Genomic DNA, 20,277 nt, shown 5'->3' with positions numbered 1-20,277 from the left:
ACATGATTTATGATTTCTTACAACTCATAAACAGACAATAACGCATGAGGCAAACAGTTTGCATAATTCAGTGTTAATTTTAGCTCCATGTAAAGTGAATAAACGTGATGTTTACCAGCTAACACTCCGCTCATCTGCCTTAATGACAGTTCACACAATTTTATCACTGCTGGCTTATTAAATCTGAGTTCTGCTGAGTGAAACATGACACTGAATTCAGCAGCAGACCTATTATCAGTTATATGAAGAAGTGGTAACACAAATAATTTTAGGAATTTATTTTATATAAGAATTATTGCACATCAGTAACACACTCAGAATAGATTGCTAAACATGATGTCCAGTGTACTCTAGTTTAATTCTACCATCTAGTGGACACAATGTACACCGAATACTATTTAATCTGGAATATCCAAAATATATTGCGCATGTACTGTGGCATTCAAAAGTTTGGGCCCCCCTGGTCAAAATTTTGTTTACTGTGAGTAGTAGTTAAGTAAGTAGACGATGAAGAGACATGAAGTTAAAGATGACACATTTTTTCAATATTTTAAGCAAGATTACTTTTTAATTTCAATCTTTTACAGTTTCAAAATGACAAAAAATGAAAAGGGCCTGAAGCAAAAGTTTGGGCCCCCTGCATGGTCAGTGCTCAGTAGCGCCCCCTTTGGCAGGTACCACAGCTTCTAAACACTTTGTGTATCCAGCTCAGAGTCTTTCAGTTCTTGTTTGGAGGATTTTCACCCGTTCTTCCTGCAAAAGGCTTCTAGCTCTGTGAGATTCTTGGGCCGTCTTCATGCTCTGCTCTTTGAGCTCTATCCACAGATGTTTAATGATGTTTAGGTCGGGGGACTGTGAGGGGCGTGGCCAAACCTTCAGCTGGCTCCTCTTGAGGTCGTCCATTGTGGATCTGGAGGTGTGTTTAGGATCATTGTCCTGTTGTAGAAGCCATCCTCTCTTCATCTGCAGCTTTTTTACAGATGCTGTGATGTCTGGAATTTAACTGAATCCATTCTTCCCTCTACCTGTGAAATGTTCCCCGTGCCACTGGCTGCAACACAAGCCCAAAGCATCATCCATCCACCCCCGTGTTTAACAGTTTGTTCTCCAAACATACCTTTGCTCATTGTGTCCAGAAAGTTCTGTTTTACCTTCATCAGTCCACAGGACTTGTTTCCAAAAAGCATCAGGCTTGTTCAGATGTTCCTTTGCAAACTTGTGAGGCTGAATGTTGTGGTGAGGACACAGGAAAGGTTTTCTTCTGATGACTCTTCCATGAAGCTCATATTTGTCCAGGTGTGTCTGCACAGTAGAACAGTGCACCACCACTCCAGAGTCTGAGAAATCTTCCTGCAGGTCTTTTGCAGTCAAACAGAGGTTTGATTTGCCTTTCTAACAATCCTACGAGCAGCTCTCTCAGAGAGTTTTCAGCTTGACCTCCACAGTTCCTGTTAACTGCCATTTCTTACTGACATGACCAACTGAGGAAACAGCTCCCTGAAAACACTTTGCTATCTTCTTCTAGTCTTCATCAGGTCTTTTAGTTTTCAGAGTGCTAGGCAGCTGTTTAGAGGAGCCCATGGCTGCTGATTGTTGGGACAAGCTTTCAGGACTCAGAGAATTTATAAAGCTTTGAAATGAGCATCACCTGGCCTTTGCTAACGATGACTGTGAACAAGCCAGAGCCCTGACAAGCTCATTAAGCTCTGAGACCCTGGGAAAAGCTGTCTGAGAGCTCGGGGTGCCCAGACCTTTGCATGGTGCTGCTCTCCTTTTTTTACTCTAAAATTGTACAAAGCAAAATTAAAACACTGATCTTGCTTAAAATGGTGAAAAGCATGTTTCATCTGTCAATTCATGCCTTTTGGAGATCAGTTCATCTTCTTCTTACTTAACTATTCACAGTAAATGAAATTTTGACCACGGGTGGCCAAACTTTTGCATGCTATTGTAAACATAGTCAGTGTAACAGATATTTTGCAGAAGCAGTGCAGCATTTATAGATTAAAATATGAGGGGTAGCTTGACCTCATTATGTTTTGTTTTCCTCTAAAGAAACAGAGCACACTTCTGACAGCACCCAGCCAGTGATGCTATCTGTGGTTAGATAATAAAGAGACTGAAACTTTCAACCAGAGAAGACAGAGAGCCACACACAGCACTAATTTAACACCCTGCAAATGCAGCTACAAACAGAATTATACTTTTCTCATGTTGAAGACAAGCTGGTGTTGTTTTACTGAATTTAAGAGTTAATGAATGTTGTTTAGAAAGTTCTCAGTTTCTTGTCCTTTAGTTTACTGATATCACTTCTCTCTGAGGTCTTCCAACCTTCCAAAGAATCCACCACGGCCATGCTAAAGTGCACGAGTAAATCAGCCGAAAGTCTTCACTTTAACCAGCAGATGTCGGTCTTTGTATGAATTTGCAGTTGTAATGTGAATGTTGGTTATTTAACAACACAAGGCACAAGTGTTTGTGTCTTTAAGCTAGAGCACGCCGGGCTGTTTCGTTGTCACAGTGAGTGACGTCTTCCTGTTGATTTTGAGGGTGCTCATCCGCCCGTTGCTGCTCCTCCTTTCAGTGTTTGCACCTTGTGTTGCAGCCTGTGTGATGCTGAACAGCCTCCTCGGGCTCAGATGCGCCCGGAAGGCTTTGCAGAAGATGAAATAGATAAGTGGGTCCAGGCAGACGTTGAGAATTGACAACATGATGGTCAGCTCCTTCAGGTAGTAGAACACCTGGCTTAATGAGCACTGACGCCTCAGGAAGGCGTAGGGAAGGCGCACCAGGTGGTACGGGACGAAGCAAAGGCAGAAGAGGCTGACCAACACCAACATGTTCCTGCGTGATTTGGAGAGTTTCTTGGAGTTGGAGGATGCCGGCTGCCTCTGCTGGGCCAGCGACAGCCTGCGGGAGGTGCCGTAGTAGAAGAAGATCAGGGAAATGAGGACGAGCAAGAAGATGGCGGCGGAGCAGGTGTGGATGATTTTGTAGCACAGGCTGAGCTGCTCGCTGTGCAGGACGTCACAGGTCACCATGTCAGGGACGGAGGACAATGGTTCCTTGGTGAGGAGTGACACGATGACATAGGCGCTTGAGGTGGCCAAAAGGAAAACCCAGGTCAGCGTGGAGATGATGTGAGCGGCTCGCACCGTCTGCAGGATGTGATTTCCTAAAGGATGGACGATCTTCAGATACCTGGAGAGAGGAGAGGCAGGTAGATGAGTCATAGCCAACACTGTCGACACACGACCTTATCGCTTGAAAAAATGTTGGCATCGTACATTTCTACAAACTTAGTAACACCAATGATTGGGGGCTAAAAAGCTGCTAGCAACAGCCACAAGTTGCTTAAAAAAACATATTTCAAGGCTAAAAAAAACACTGAAAAAAGCCACTGGTCCCTAAAAAACACCCATGTCTGTTGCCTGAAACGCTGCAGGAAAAAGAGCAAAAGGTCGTTAAAAAAAGGGCTTATAAGCTGCTGGAAAAACACTCAAGTTTTCATTTCGAAAAAGCATCTGATAAAAGGCCATGGGTTGCTAGTCAACACTCAAGTTTGGGGGCTAAAAAGCAGCAGACAAAAAACACCCATGTTTGTTGCCTAAAAAGGTACTGGAAAAACAGTGACATTGGGGGCCTAAGAAGCTGCTAAAAATAGCATTTGAGGGCTTAAAAGCTGCTGGAAAAACAACAACGTGTCTCAAAAAAATAAAAACCTACGTTTAGGGACTAACAAACTTCTGGAAAAGACAGGGACCTTGTTAAAAAACATCCCTGTTTGGGGGCTAAAAAGCTACTGGAAAACAGTGACATTGGCGGCCTAAGAAGCTGCAGGAAAAGAGCAACAGGTTGCTAACATCGCCCACACTTGGGGGCAAACAACCTGCTAGAAAGCACAATTTATTTTTAAAAAGGAGATGAAAAAGAGCCTTGGGTCACTAAAAATCACTGATGTCTGTTGCCCAAAAATCCGCTGTTAAAAAAAAGCACTGTTTGGAGGCTAAAAAGCTGCGAGAAAGAGCCACGAGTTGCAACAAAACTAAAAACACGTTTGAGGAGGTAAAAGCCGCTGGAAAAAAGGGCCATGGGTTGCTAATCAACACCCAAGTTTGGGGGCTAACACACTGCTGGGAAAAGAGCCACAGGGCCCTAAAAAACACCCATGTTTGTTGCCTAAAAAGCTGCTGGAAAAACAGTGACGGGTGTATTAAAAACACCCACGTTTAGGGGCTAAAATCCTGCGGGGCAAACAGTGACAGGTCCCTAAAGACACCCCCATTTAATACCTAAGAAGCTGCAGGAAAAACAGCTACAGGTCCCTAAAAACACCCGTGTTTGGGGGCTAGAAAGCTGCTGGAAAAAAAGCAATGACTTGCTAAAAAACAACCGGTTTTGTTGTTTGTCGGTCTTGGCAGGCATCTCGCCTTAGTCACACACCATCCACCGTCCCCTCCCCCTCACGATGACAAAGTCAGCTCATAAACTGCGTCACTTTAAAAAGGATTATGATGTTTCTCCTTGTGACAGAGCTGCACCAGACAAAAGGTCAAGATACAATTCTGCAAAACCCACAATTATGATTATTGATATTTTTTATGTCTAGTGCCCAAAACGTTAAAATGCATTAAAAGAGGCTTTATTTATCAAATAACACAGGACTGCTGGAATTCAGCCTTAGCATACCCATCCTTTTTAGACATCACACACAAGTGCTGTTTGTTCTACACTATCTGCACATGCTTATTAGGGTGTGTATAAATGTGCAGAAAGACCACACTGTCCTCCACACCACTTCCTGCACTGATGTTAAATGTTTTGCACAAACTGGTGCATCGGCTAAGTCTGTGGTACTGAATTTGTTTTTCGACATGGGACACTGAGTTCATGATACGGTTGATGTGCAAATACACATGAGGTCAAGTTTACTCAACACCTGAGGACAAAAGCAGACACAGCCTTGTTTCCTCTCTCTGAAACACTAAATGGTTCTGAGTTTTCTGCATCTTACGAAACAAGAAAACAGCCGATAGAAGAGGTGTGTTTACATATGTGCTGATAGACGTGTAGTCGAGTTTAGAAGTTGCTTTAATGCAACCTGACATCTATGATGGGGTTGGAAGGACAACTCTGAAACCAGATGTTGTGAAATAGTTACTGCGATCAGACTGATGTGATCTACAGACAGGCAGCCATCAGTTAAGGAATCAGGCTGTCTGAGGGGGCATGGGGAAAATAAGTAAACAGGAAACCACCTCTATGTGGTGGGTTAGGTTTCTAGCCCAGGTTAGAAGGGGCATTCAGGAGGGAACCAAGAGTGGGTGTTTTTAGGCAACCAGCGTTGTACAGTGTTTGTACCACCAAATGTGGGCGTGTTAAACTGATCTGTCACTGCAATTTTTAGCGACATGTCACCACATTTCCAGTGGCATTTTTGCATTTGGCTTTTTTTTTTTTTAGCAACCTGTCACTACATCTCGAGCAGCATTTGTGCCCCAGAAGGTGGGTGTTTTTTTTTTCCACAACCCATCCCTGTATTTCTAGGGGTGTTTCTATTTTTACTGATCTGTCACTGTAGTTCCAGATGTATTTGTGTCATCAAATGTGGGGTTTTTTTTCAGCAACCTGTCGCACCTGTCTTGTGCCCTCGAGGGTGGGCATTTTTTTAATGACCTGTCACTGTATTTCCAGCAGTGTTTCTACAACCAAATGTGTTCGTTTTTTACTGATCAGTCACTGCAATTCTGGTGGCATTTGTGCCACCAAATGTGGGCTTTTTTTAGTGAACCAGCACTGTGTTTGCAGTGTCATTTTTGCCATTGAACCCAATGCCTTTCAGTGAACTGTCACTACATTTCCAGCAGTAATTGTTCCCCCTCAGGTGGGCATCTAATAATGATCTCTCACTGCCTGTCCAGCAGCGTTTCTGCCACCAAACATGGGTGTTTCTACTAATTTGTCGTTGTAATCCCAGTGACATTTGTGTCACCAAAAATGGCCATTTTTTAGTGAACCATCACTGTGTTTCCAGCAGCGTTTTTGTTAAACAAGGAGAAGATCTTTAAAGATTTTTACCTCCAACTCAACTTTGATCAAACTAAAACTACAGGCTGCTCAGTCAAAACATCTTCTCAGTACTGCAGCACGTCTGTCTGTATTAGAAAACCACATCCTGATGCTTTTTAAGCATAAATCTCACATCCTTATAATGAGAAGAAAACCTGTTCAGAGCAGCAGTTGAGGCCGCATATTTATAGTCATAGTTCAAAACTGTTGAATTCAGTCTGCTAGTTCACTTCATCTTTTAATCTTATCTTGTCTCACATCTTCATGCAGAAATGACACTCGGAGGTATTTTTACTTACTGCCGACATTAACTAAAGGCCTTAACTTTACTGATAGTGATCTGACAGGCATTTCACAGATTTCTGTCTCTCGCATTTGATTTGTTTGGATGAAGTGTTACAGGGTACTCTCGCCTCACTGAGCTCTCAGTCAAAATGAGGAAGGAGGAAACCTCAATGAGCAGCAAAAAAAAAGATAGAAGATAAAAACATTTTTTCCTTGGTATGCAAACACATCGTGGAATCACTCCTGAAAGTGCAGAGGACTGTTTGATTCAAAGTGTTCAGTGACGGAATCAGGAAGTGGTCAACCAACCAGCCAAACATCCAGTAAAATGCTGCCTCAGTGTGGTACCCTGACCTCAATTAAATCAAATGATGCAGAGAAACATCTAACCCCATTTAGTTTTCTCTGAAATTATTGCAACACTTGGTTTTGACTAAAGTGATGTCAAACACCCACCAGAAGACTTTCACACTGAAACCACAATTTATGTTGTCACACAGGGGTGTTAGTGACGAATGCCTCCCAAACTCTTAAAGATTTCGAGATGACATTTGAAAGACTGAAGTGTGACAGCCGCTCACATCTAATGACAATGTGAGTTTTTAGTCAAACACTTTAAGATTTTGCAAGGACTGGGGGTCTTGCAGGGTCACTATTTATAAGACTACAATTAAATTTTACATATTCGCAAATTCTTACGTTTCCGAAAAACACATAAATCTAGAAACATAAGATAAAAGGTGTCACATGTCGACAGTATTCTTGTCAATCCTACATCAACATAATCCATAAAGATAATTGTACTTGCATACGAACTTTACATTTTGGATTTGCCATGTTAACTAACTACCAGCCTCCGTTGGTTAGCAGGGTTATTTTAGTGGGAGGAGAGACAGAGACTTGTTCACATTGTTGCGCCTCCTCAGAGTCACCTCCAACATTTACTCTCCATGTTTGTCAAGCACTGTTTGCAAGAAAGGTAATGCATCAAAATGAGTATATATTCCATGCAATCATGAGCCAAGACTAAAAACTTAGATAATGTTAAACATGTTTGATTTTGTCACATTGTCAAGACGAGAGAAAGACCGACTCAAGTTTTATGACCACCGTAAACCACAGGTATGAGCTCATGAAGGCGCACCAACTGAGGTTAAACTCTCAAGCTTTTATTCTGAAATCAGCAATTGGTCTGACAGTGAAATCACTTTTGGTGAAAGGCCGGTATAGGAGGTGCCACGAGGCCGATTTTGTTTCAGTTGGACAAAGCCAGGCTAGCTGCTTCTAGCCTTTATGCTAAGCTAAGCTAACCAGCTACTGGCTCCAGCTTCACTTTCAGTACGCAGACATGAGAGTGATACCAGTCTCAGTAAGATGCTGAGCTTTTCCTTTATATTCAATGTGAAATCAAAATCTCACTGACCCTGACACCAGCTAATAACAAGCTCCTCCGCCTTCCCTCAACGCCCCGTTGCAGTCCAGCCCAGTCCTACCTGTTAGCTGCGATGTAACCCATGAACAGGATGCTGGCGTACATGTTAAGGTAGAAGGCGGAGGCACCAAAGGTGCAGTAGATCCAACGTATGGAGACGGAGCTGCTGGTGTAGTTGGTGATTCGGAGGGGCAAACAGAGGCTGATGAGGAAGTCGGCGGCTGCTAGGTTCTTCAGGTAGATGGTCACGCTGCTGGACACCTGCTGCTGAGCTCGACAGAAGTAAACCTTCAGGGTGAAGCCATTCAGAAGCAAACCCACCTGCAGGGGAGACAGGGTGTGGTAGAAATGCATTAGACATGAAGGAATGTCATGGTTTGGTAATGTGAGGAAACTCTGGCTGTTCGGAGGTAAAGACAAAGACTTTGATGATGTTCCTGCTGCCATGATAGAACCGTGTTAAACCAGGGTTACACATTAGCTGTCTTTTCACTAAAGGTGAATTTTAAGAAACTTTTCAAATGGATTATTCGCCTGAATAAAAAACATATTATATGCTTCTGCAAATCACAGATACATTACATTTGTACATTACACAAGATGTTGACAGCAGAATCAACTGATCAGTTGTGAGTTAAATGTTCACTATGCCAGAATTTAATTAGCAAAATCATTTCCTTATCCCACTGATCAATCAACTCTTCTTTAACAAAGGCAGAACCCCAATCTGGTCTCACAGAAGTCCGTGTAATGACCACAACTTATCAATATTGCATGTCGTGGTGGTGGCATGCATTGTGTTGAAATTACGTGCCGGCACCAGGGAAACAATGCCTATGGAAAGTAGGGTCCTTGGTCATGGTGACATACAAATTCTCTGGTTTAAGGACATCACGCAATGGGTGGTGGTTAATGTTTCAACCCTGTAGGGAGTATAAAGAGCAGGAAAGTTGGTGTAGCAAGGAAGTCAGGCTGGTGGATGCGTCAAACAAACACTGGACTTTCACCCATGAGACCGCTGTTCATTTATCGTGTGAAACTAAAACTCAACATTGACTTATTTTAACTTGACGTACTCACAACTTTTACATAGTTACATAATTTGACATGACATACTTAAGCCACTTTACGACATACTTATGTCCCGTACGTGCAACACATTTTCTCTCCGGGCCTCGTCACATAGCGACGTTCAGTCATGGACTTTCCATGTCGACATACGACGTCCAAGGTACCCTGGGTGTGTTGGTTGTTGACGTTCGTTACATGCATTGTCTGTTTTCAAAATACACTTCTGTTTTCACAGGAAATGTACAGTTTGCATTCAGTCTCTTTCAAAATAAAAGCACTACGACAGTACAGCATCACAAATTGATGTTTTTTTCCTTCAACAACAAACGCACGTGGTTGGGTCCAGGAAAAAACAACAGGGTTTGCCTTTACAATCTTACGGAAAGTGAACCGACCTCCCGGGTGAAAGTCGGTGGTTGTTGGTGTGATGTTCTGTCTAGTTTATGCTCATGTGTTTGTGTCCACTTCCTGTTTTATTTTGAACTATGTTCTCATTGTGTTTAGTGTTTCTTTTACTTCCTGAGTTTTCCCGCCTTTGTTAATTTCCTCATGTGATTCACCTGTGTCTTGTTCCGCCCACCTGTGTGTGTAGTTAGTGATCAGCCCTTGTGTATTTAAAGTCCAGTGGGCGTTTCCCACATTCAGTTGCCAGATTGTCATTGTCGCTCTCGATTGTTCACACTCTCCCACCTTTTCCTTGAGTTTGATTCCTTTTGAGTGATTTCCCTGAATGGACTTTTCTGCCTTCACTGACTGCCCCCTGACCTCCTAAGTAAAGATTTAGATTTGATAAACTGTTCTTGGTGTTTTGTGTTTTTACTCTGCAACTGAGTCCCAGTTTTGTACTAGATCGTTACAGTTGGACCCATCCACACATCCAAGTCAATGACCGTGCGCCAGTATTCCACGACTTCAGAGTGAGACGGGGTTGGTTTGTAACAAACGTATTTATTTTAACGAAAAACCACAATCTTTTTGGTAAAGCTAACCAAGTAGTTTTGGAGCCTAAAAACAAAACGTGCCTGCACCCCGTAACTTCAACATATTACGTGCCATTGCCACGTAATGCGGTGTTGAGAGGTCGAGGATACCCCTGTGAGATCATGTTGCGGAAACCACGTCAAGCAAGTGTAAAAACTCTTGCCATATTTAAGATGATTTATATGTTGCTGTTTCCACACAGCTTTTCTAAAGCAGCACTTCAAACTGCACATAAATATACATTCATGGAAACACATCCATTGTCTGCCTCCTACTATTATACAAGAACAACATAAAGCAGAGTGAAATTTAAAGACGCTTTAAGGATTTGACCGTGTCCATGCGTACAGCTGTGATCTCAGATTAGTGTGTCTGATAAACTTATTTTCAACAACAGCTGAGGCTCATCGGGTTTGTTCTGTTCAAGTTTTCCAGTTCGCAGTGAGGAGACAGGAACTGCATTTACAGTCAGGATTTGATTTGACAGTCAGGGTCCATTCTTACAAAAACTGTGCAAACAAATCATGTAGTTTCCTCAGACAGAGTAAAGAGACTCACCAGGAACACCAGCGTGCAGATCACCAGGAAGAAAACGTTGGCCGAGGTGTCGACCTGATCGCAGTGAGTCGAAGCGCTGCTGTTCGTCAGGTTGGACACTGAGGACTGGTTGAAGAACGGGGTCACTCCCACTCCTCCGGGGTCACTCATGTTTCTGGATATTCTGCGAGAGTGGGACCCAAACAAATGATCTTTGAAGTGTTTCAACATCGTCCGTCTGTACACAGGAACTGATTAGAGCTGAAAGGGAAGTGACAGATCACCACAGCAGCAGCTGAGAAAATCTCACGTTCAGAGCACGGAATAAAATACACCACAACCCATCAGACATCTAAATTTGACATGTTTGGTTAGAGGAGTCAGGTCCTGAACCACAGCACATCCCATCTGTCTCAGTAACCTGACTCCACCTGTTTCCGCCTTCTCTTATCAGAGTTTTTATACCAGCTCTTTTCCTCTTGTTTCCTGCCACAGCATCAGTGTTGTTATGTTCCTCGTTATCTGTTCCTGTTCCTGACCTGCTCAGCCCTCATGGATTTATTTAACTGTTTGGACTCCCTCATGTTGCCAACCTGTAAGCCTCTTCACTGTTTGCCTTGTGTGTGCATTTGTCTGAGTCCTCCTCCTTCTGTTAACCGAATTTACTAACAAGACAAACGTCCTTTTCAAACATCCTTAAATCAGTAACTTTTATCTTTAAGTGCAATTTGGAAGCAGTAACTAGTTCCCTTAGCTTGTTAGTTTCCCTGACTTAGTTCTACCTAATAAATATTTTTCATTTTATTAATTTGACTCACGATCATATTGCACGGTGTGGAGTTCAAACATTAGATACAATAACAGAACAATGGCACACGGCGCGGCTGACGTACCTCAAATGTTACTTAAACAAAGGAAGGACATTCTTCATAAAAGCACCTAGTTTATAAATCACTTTTGGCTCATCTGATTATTATGACAAAACTGATTTAAACACAGATGGAGCATTCTGAGAAACACAATGATGAGGTTATAAATAACATGACATCATCAGCAAAGAAAAGTACATTAAAATGTATAAATCCTTACCTACACTGATGATACTGCAGATAATTTAACTTCATAAAGCTCAAAATACTTCTGCACACTGACTGCTGATACTTTAACTACAAGAAGCTGAGACTACTTCTGCACTTTAAACACTGATACTTAAATAACACGAATCTGAGAATACATCATACTGTTACTGCTGATACTTTACTTACATGAACTCTGGAACACAAGTACTTTTACTTCAGGTATTATTACTACACAAAGCTGAAATTATTTCTCTACTTTTACTGCTGATACTTTAACTACATGAAGCTGAGAAAATGTCAGTACTTTTGCTTCTGATATTAAAAGTACACAGAGCAGAGTTACCTGCTGCACTCACCTGTCAGTCTGAGTCTCTGATGAGAAAAACTATTGCACTTCCTTGACAGCGAGAAGGAGGAAGACTGATGTGGCTTTAATTGTGTGTGACACGGCTGTTCATTTGCAAGTCAAACTCACACACACACACACACACACACACACACACACACACACTCTGCTAGTTGTGATAAACAGGTCAGGTTCTCCATTACAGACACTTTCAAAGTTGATTCTGTCTGTATTATTTAAGAGCCATGTGTCTGCTCTGTCCTTTGTTTAGATTTAATTTGATAATATAATTTTATTTATTTTTGTTGTTGTTGTTTTTTACTTATGTTTGCTCTTGAAAGATGTGACATAAATAAACTTATTTAATCACATGAAATGTTTTTTTTTACTGCAAAAAATCTTTTTTTTCCAGAATCATCAGATATCAAAATTAACTTCAAGTCCTTCTCTTTAACATTTTAAGTCAAGATATAAACATTTAATTAATGTTTATAACACACTATAATATAGTAATAAACAGATCTAAGGGTTTATTAATGCATTTGTTAACAACTATTACTCCTGTAGACACCCATAACTGTTGGAAAAAAGTGTACATTAATGCAACACTAAACACTATTTTTATATATCTGCTTAAAACTAATATTATAGAGAAGTGTTAGCCATTTGTTCAAAGGTAACACTTTAAAATCATTAATAACTGGTAAATTGATAGTTAATTAAACTGTAATTTATAGTTACTGTATTAACAAAAAATAAAATGCTGATGTATGTTTACTTATTATTAGTAATGCTATAATTATAACTGCTTTTTGTTACACACATTATAACATTTTAAATATTATTAAGTACTTGTTAATGGTTAATAATATGTTTGTAAACAGTGTATAAACATTTAATGGATGGCTATTATGAAGTTTTAACTGATGATTATAATGTGCTGTTGAACTGTTATTAAATACTGTGTGGTGCATCTGTAAACACTGGAACTTAATAATGGAGACCTAAATAATATTTATGGACAGTTTACAAACCATGTGTGCAACAATAAACTGTGAAAGTAACATAAATTATACTATTACCAAAAAGTTTTTATTATTATTTATTGTTTGTTAACAGTAAAATAACTATTAACCAAAGATTAATTAGCTCTCAATTTACCATTTATTAATGATACTTATACACTCATCGGCCACTTTATTAGGTACACCTGTTCAACTGCTCATTAACACAAATAGCTAATCAGCCAAACAGGTGACAGCAACTCAATGCATTTAGTCATGTAGACATGGTGAAGACGAGCTGCTGAAGTTCAAACTGAGCATCAGAATGATGAAGAAAGGTGATTGAAGTGACTTTGAACGTGGCATGGTTGTTGGTGCCAGACGGGCTGCTCTGAGTATTTACTGGGATGTTCAGCACAACCATCTCTAGGGTTTACAGAGGATGGTCCCAAAAAGAGAAAATATCCAGTGAGCCAAAATGCCTTGTTGATGCCAGAGGTCAGAGGAGAATGGCCAGACTGGTTCAAGATGATAGAAAGGCAACAGGAAGTCAAATAAGCACTGGTTCCAACCAAGGTGTGCAGAAGACCATCTCTGAAGCAACAACACCTTGTCCAACCTTGAAGCAGATGGGCTACAGCAGCAGAAGACCACACCAGGTGCCACTCCTGTCAGCTAACAACAGGAAACTGAGGCTACAATTCACACGGGTTTTCTCACCAAAACTGGACAATAGAAGATTGGAAAAACCACATTCAGATGGAAGCATGGATCCATCCTGCCTTGTATCAACGCTTCAGGCTGCTGCTGGTGGTGTAATGGTGTGGGGGAGATTTTCTTAGTACCAACTGAGCATGGTTTAAACACCACAGCCTACCTGAGTATTGTTGCTGAGCGTGTCCATCCCTTTATGACCACAGTGTACCCATCTTCTGATGGCTACTTCCAGCAGGATAACGCACCATGTCACAAAGCTCACATCATCTCAAACATGAGTTCACTGAACTCCAATGGCCTCCACAGTCACCAGATCTCAGTCCAATAGAGCACCTTTGGGATGTGGTGCCTCTTTAAATGATGCAGGACAACCAGCACTCAGCCCAGCTTAGTCTAGACAAGGCACTGGAAACATCAGTAAGTCCAAACTAGCAGAACAGTCAGACTGGCTGCATGCCCATCCACCACAATATCAGACAACACTAATATTGATAAAATATTGTATCTTTAGTTGCAGACAATTCAGATGCTTCATTTCTATTCTTACTGCAGCTTCTCAGTGCACAGTGTACATGACAAAGACATGTATAAGTAGGTCAGTGAACACCACATCCCGTTCATGTTTGCTTTGTTATTTTTCATAGATACCGGCCTTTATCTTTCAGTGTAAATATTAGAGGTTAAAAAGAGAAGAGAATTAGAGCGGGACGAGGTGTCTCTGTGCTGAAGAGGAAAGTGTTTCAGGAACAACTTAATTGTTTGATGGAGGAAGTTAATGTGGAGGGATTCTCCCCGGCTGACCTGAGAGGAGGAACAAGTTCAGTCTATCTATCTTTCTATCTATCTTTATTAGGATCACCATTAGCACCAGCAACAGCATTGGCTATCAGTCAGGTCATAAAGTCCTGATGTAGTTCTGTCTGTGGTGGCTTCAGCAGGAGTCACAATGACTGTAGTAATAGCATGTGTTAAGTCATGTTTGCACACTGCTGCCTGGTGGTCACAGTGAGTTATTACAATCATATCCATTGGTGCAGTGGATAGTCATTATAGCGTTGTCATCGTGTGCCCTCATGTGGTCACACTTTGTTACTACACCTCCATCATGAGAGTTTTATTTTGAAAGTTATTATGTTGTTAGTGTGATTTTACACCTGGTAGATTTCATTACCATGATCAATTAATACTTATATTTATTTTATATTCATTTTTAAAATGATGTATTCGTTTTTCAATTTTTGTATTTATTTCAGTAATTTAGTTTGTTATATTTTTCACCCTATCAATTTTCCCAAACTTATTTTTTCTGTGTAATTATTTCAGATGAATACATTTAAAAATTACATCTTAGATTAAAAATACATTTGAAACAAGTAAAAAAAATGTGAAATTAAAAAAAATATATATTTAAATAATACATAAAAATAAAATAAACGAAAAAGGGAAGTGATTATCTATTCTTATCTATTGTTTTGTATTTATTTTAAGTATGTATGTAAACAATTTGAATGACCCATTGATTTTTCTGTATTATATTTTAAAATAAAAACATAAAAATAAATAAACAAGACATTTAACAATAAATTTGAAACAAGCAAAAATACATTAAAAATAAAAAGAAACACAAATAAACGGATTAATGAATAAATAAAAGGAAATTTAAAAAGAGAGTTGAAAACATTAGGTAGTTGATACCAAGGTTTAAACTTTTTTTTTTTAAATGCCAACTTTTCAATATTTGTATTTATTTTTTAAATTTATGTATTCAGTTTAAAATTTTGTATTTATTTTACTAATTTATTTAACTTTTTTTGCATCCTCCTATTGAATTTCCCAAACCTTTTGTCTGTATTTTTTTTAAAATAAATAATAAATAACATTTGACAATAAATGTAAAAACAAATAAATATAAATGAAAAATAAAAAGTCTGTGTAAAAATGCAAAGGTAAATAAAAAATCAAATTTATTAAAAAAAAACATATATTTATGTCACATTTTATCAGTTAATGCCAACTATTTATAATTTTAATTGTGGTTAATTTAATTTATTTATCAAGTAATTCATTCTTTCATTATTTAATTGTGGCACTTCCGTCCTGCCCGTCTGTCAGGATCATTGTAGAAACACTGCCTCCCTGTGGAATAAAACATAAACAACAACACAATATTTTCTCCTAATATTTACTACATTATCATATAGTCTATATATTTAATTTATTCTGTTGTTTCACTTCACAAATATTAATGTTTTATTTTTAATTTAATGTTCTGTGTAGAAACTAACAGTTACCTCGACACGCTCTGACCTCAGATCAGATTATTCTGTCAGGTTTTCCTGTGGTTGGAGGAACAGCTTCAGTCTCATCATCATCATCATCATCATCATCATCATCATCATCATCATCACTGTAAAACACACTCGATTCAGATGTCTAAATCTTAAAGTTATTAAAAGTCCAACGTCTCAGAGAGAGGAGCGACTCGTGTGACTCGAAGCCACAAAAACCAAATCAGCTGACCTGAGTGAAAAGTTAACGAGTCACAGTAACGTGATGAGTCGGTGTCACAGGTTTGATGCCAGTCATCACCGTCCACTTTCACTTCCACATCAGCACTTCCTTCTCTTTACTCTCTTTCCTTCCTTTAATTTGGTTCTTCAACAATAAACAACACCGTGTTATAAACATGTTATTTAATAATATTTACTGTTTGTTATTTACAACTTTACAAACAATATTCTGCATTTACACACATTTCTGTCAGAAAATATCACGTCATGACATCATGGTGATAAAAACAATAAGTAAACTGCTTGTTTAGGAACATTTACATTCATTTAAGTTACTTTGAAATCTGAGTCACAATAAAGTTCAGTCTCCAGGAAAAACACACAGAGGTGAATTTACAACTTTCTTTTTTAAATTACTCCGACAACATTCACGCGACACCACAGTCTGATTACGGCTCAGTGTTCCTCTTGTTTCCTCTCCTTGTCTCCTCTCTTGCTTCCCCTTCTCCTTGTTGCTAACTTCTGCTTCCTTGCGTCCTCTCTCCTTCAGTGACCCAGAAATCACTCCCCCTCTGCAATCATGGAGGATGTTCCAGTCTTTGTTTCTCCTCCCCTTATCTTCTCTCTTGTCTCCTCTCTTGATTCCTCTCCTTGTCTCCTCTCTTGTGTCTCCTCTCCTCGCCTCCTCCCCTCCTATATGTGGGTCAGACTCTGGGCGGTGGTCAGGGACCTCCTCCTCCTCTCTCTTCCTGACAGTTTCCTCAGCAGCGACTCTCTGAAGGTTCGGCACATCAGGAAGTAGATGATGGGGTCGAGGCAGACGTTGAGCGCCGACAGGAAGAGCGTCCCCTCCTTTAGCTGGAACAGCAGGAAGCGGGTGTCCCAGCTGAAGCCCGACGCCTGCGTTTGGCTCAGAGTGTACGGTATGCGGCAGACGTGGTACGGCACAAAGCAGATGAAGAACACGCCCAGGATGCTGAAGATGCTGCGGTTCGACTTCCGACAGACATCACTGTTGTCGGTGCGGACACGGCGGTAGGACTTGTAGACCCGGCAGGCGATGGAGGTGTAGCAATAGGCAAGGACCACCAGCGTTGCCCAGAAGAGGCTGAGGCTGAAGAAGGTGGACACCCGGTGCCACTGCATACCCAGCTCAGTCTTTAGCTGCATGCAGTGCCGTGCGTTCGTCTCGTTGGCTGGTTGGCTGGTCAGCAGGACGTTGGGCAGCACACAGAGGAGGAGGAAGCCCCAGGTGAAGAATGCCAGCACCCGGGCGAAGACGACGCTCTGCAGGAGATGCAGCACGGAAACAACACCACACCTGGACCTGCAGGAGGACAACGACGAGGAGGGAGAGGAAGTGTGTCGGAAGATCTTGACGTAGCGTTCAAGGCTGATGAAGCCCATGAAGAGAATCCCCACGTACATGGAGGAGTAAAAGAGCACGGCGGTGTAGCGGCAGATAACCACGTGGAGGCGCCAGCCGCCCACTCCCAGCTGAGTCATCAGCTTGAAGGGGAAGGTGGCGAGCATGAGGAGGTCGGCCACGACCATGTTCTTCAGGTACACCACCAGGCCCGAGTCACTGGGCACTCTGAAAAAGATCCAGGCGGCCACACCGTTCAGAGACGCTCCAATAACGCAGATCACCAGGTAGAGCGGCGGGAGCACCTGCATGGTGAAGGTGCTGCTGAAGTCTGATTGGTTGGTGGGGGCGCGGGTGGAGTTCAGGGGATCCATGACTGGAAACACACAAACAAACACAGTGAGAACAGAAGGATCATGTTTATCCTTTGGTTTTGTTGTTCAGGTCATCATATCGGATAAAACAGAATACACATAGGGCAGCTTTGTCTACATGTGACACACTAGGTATCCTCCTGCTTCTGCTGATGACACTCCAGGACGCCACAACCATCACCGGCACATCAACAAAAGCACGTGGTTAGGTTTGGAAAAAAACTTCATGGTTTGGCTCTACATTCATACACAACATGAACACCAGGTACCCAGGTCTGATCCAACCCCTCCCACCTGCCCTACAGGGACATTCCAGCTCCTTGTATAACATTTCCTCAACAGCTAACGCACGTGGTTGGGCTTAGGAAAAAAGATCAGGGTTTGGCTTTAGAATCTCACAGGATGCAAACACCGCTCTCTCGGGTGAAAGTCAGTGTTTGTTGGACCCATCCACCTCCCCCTCTGTCTTGTACTTAACCACCATACTCGGACTTTTGCCGCCTTGACTTTCGTCCTTGTCCCATCGCCAGGCACCATTAAATTGCGTATCATGCCAGTGTTAAAGGACATCTTTATTCATTGGTTTCTGACACTGCAAGTTACTGTCCAAGCACCGGATTTGGACAACTTTGTAGTGACACCGAGCTCTACTGTCTGGCTGCGTTACAAACTCACGCTGCCCTGTGGTGTATCATACCACCACAAAGGCATTCTCGGAACCCATCAGCTGTATCGCCATCTGACTTCCAGCAGACGGCGATACAGCCTCTGGGGGCAGACCCCTGATTTTTTGGCATTCCGGTTTGATTTGGGCAGAGGAGGCGAATTTCCGTTTCCGACTTCCGTTTATATATAAGTAAATATGCTGAACCGTTGCGATGGATTCAGAGTTTGCAGTGATGCCAATTATGTTCCGCCTCGTTAGTTCACCGCACAGACCGTTTAACCTGGCAACAACTGCAGCCGGCTCAAACGTGATTGGTCAATATCACGCGGACTACAAACAGCCTACAACCGGAAACCAGGGCTCTTCCGCTCTTCTTCCGGAGGCAAGATCTCCGGGGTTTGCCTACAGACTCTACATTCACTGAATGTAGAGTCTGTATATAGAGACTACCACAAAGGTGGCTTTTGGAGTCAGGTGTCTGACGCCAAAATCACTGACAAAGCGGCGGTATTTGACATCTTCGCAATGAGAACGGGCTGAGCACCACCCTCTTGTCCAAATATGGTCACTTCTGGCACCAACAGTCAAAGATAGTGACGACCAAAATGCCACACTAGAAGCCTCAAAACAATGGGTGACGTCATCTGTTATAAATAGAGTCTGTGTTTCTAACTTTTCCTCAAACTGCATCGTTCTGTGAGACTAAAATCCATTTACAATATTAAATACTCAAATAGAAGCTTGTCATGTTGAAACCTAGTTTTATTAACCTTTCTTAACATCTATAAATATTATTAACATAATTTGTTTTAACCCTGAAGGACTTTGGATCACTTTACGTACAAACCAAACACCATTCTGACACGTCAGGGTTGTGACTTTAGATTTTATTTTCAGGCTTTTAGTCAGATTCACAACCTGCTATAAAGACACTTACTTCATCTGTTCTTACTGAGTTGTGAGAGTTGTCAAGATGAGAGCACCTGAGCTGTTGAGAGGCTCGTGGAGCTCAGGTGTGTGAGCCTCATTCTGGATCTGTGAACACTCCTGTGCACATTCACAACTTCCTGTTTCTTTTAGTAAAGTGTCCTAACAGTCCATGAAGATAACGAGTTGTGTTCAGTTCACAGGCAAAGTGCTGATTGCAGTTTATTTTATATCTGTAAAGTGTTTTATCTGTTGTCTAGTAAACTGAGTTTATTAGCGTTTGGTTTTATCTTTTACTGCTGCAGTTAGTGTTGGCCTCCGGTCACAGGAGGAGTTCACATGTTGAGTTGTGGTGTTATAATTTAAGGGTCACTGGTAGAAGTTTAAGTGTTTTTCTGTTGAAACGTGTGTTTATTTGTGTGTGTAGCTTTGGTTATCCACAGATGGTATACTTCCTGTGCACTGGCCTATATATTGGTGCGCCACACCCCTGCAGCAGGACGCTCTACCTTTTGAGTGCTTTTATAATATCACTGTGAGGGACTAATAAAAGCCTGTTATGGTATTTTGACCCAAATTGACTGTTGGCTTCATTACTGAAGTTCACCTGTAGTTATATAGGACAGTGAACTCGGGTGTTACATTAAGAAGTAGAGGGAGCTTCTGCACGTTTGATTCCTGGGCATAACATGGCTGTTACGACCCAGTTCAAGTGGCCATAACAAAAGAGAGACACACCATGATGAACGGTTAAGAAAAGATATTTTATTGGAAGCAAATCAAACCAAATTAGACCAAATTAGCAAATAACTAAATAAGAACAACATATGGAGTGTGAATGTCAGTGATATCAGTACTATGTGTGAGTATTAAATGATGGGTGTGGGAGAGTGTGTATGTGTAAGTGTTGGA

General features: G+C 41.3%; 2 protein-coding genes across 2 annotated transcripts in view; both read right to left on the bottom strand.

Moving 5' to 3' along the window:
* Positions 1-2,356: 2,356 nt before the first annotated feature.
* On the bottom strand, positions 2,357-11,851 carry LOC126406560 (P2Y purinoceptor 14-like). Its single transcript, XM_050070918.1, has 4 exons — positions 11,811-11,851; positions 10,397-10,559; positions 7,848-8,107; positions 2,357-3,201 (listed from the first exon to the last, which is right to left on the bottom strand). Exons 2-4 carry the CDS (start codon positions 10,544-10,546, stop codon positions 2,490-2,492), a joined length of 1,122 nt encoding a protein of 373 aa, XP_049926875.1. The 5' UTR covers positions 10,547-10,559; positions 11,811-11,851; the 3' UTR covers positions 2,357-2,489.
* A 4,247-nt stretch (positions 11,852-16,098) lies between these two features.
* The window catches only part of LOC126405180 (P2Y purinoceptor 14), a 15,689-nt gene continuing 11,510 nt past the window's right edge, over positions 16,099-20,277 (bottom strand). Inside the window, exon 2 of the mRNA XM_050068779.1 lies at positions 16,099-17,773. Within this exon, the coding sequence (XP_049924736.1) occupies positions 16,725-17,771 (1,047 nt within the window). The 5' untranslated portion in view covers positions 17,772-17,773 and the 3' untranslated portion in view covers positions 16,099-16,724. The remainder of the gene's footprint in view (positions 17,774-20,277) is intronic.

This window comes from Epinephelus moara, chromosome 2 (assembly GCF_006386435.1).
Source record: "Epinephelus moara isolate mb chromosome 2, YSFRI_EMoa_1.0, whole genome shotgun sequence".
In the NCBI taxonomy this organism is placed as follows: Eukaryota; Metazoa; Chordata; class Actinopteri; order Perciformes; family Serranidae; genus Epinephelus; species Epinephelus moara.
Note: the sequence above shows the minus strand (reverse complement) of the source record. Positions and strands in the feature narration are given on the sequence as shown.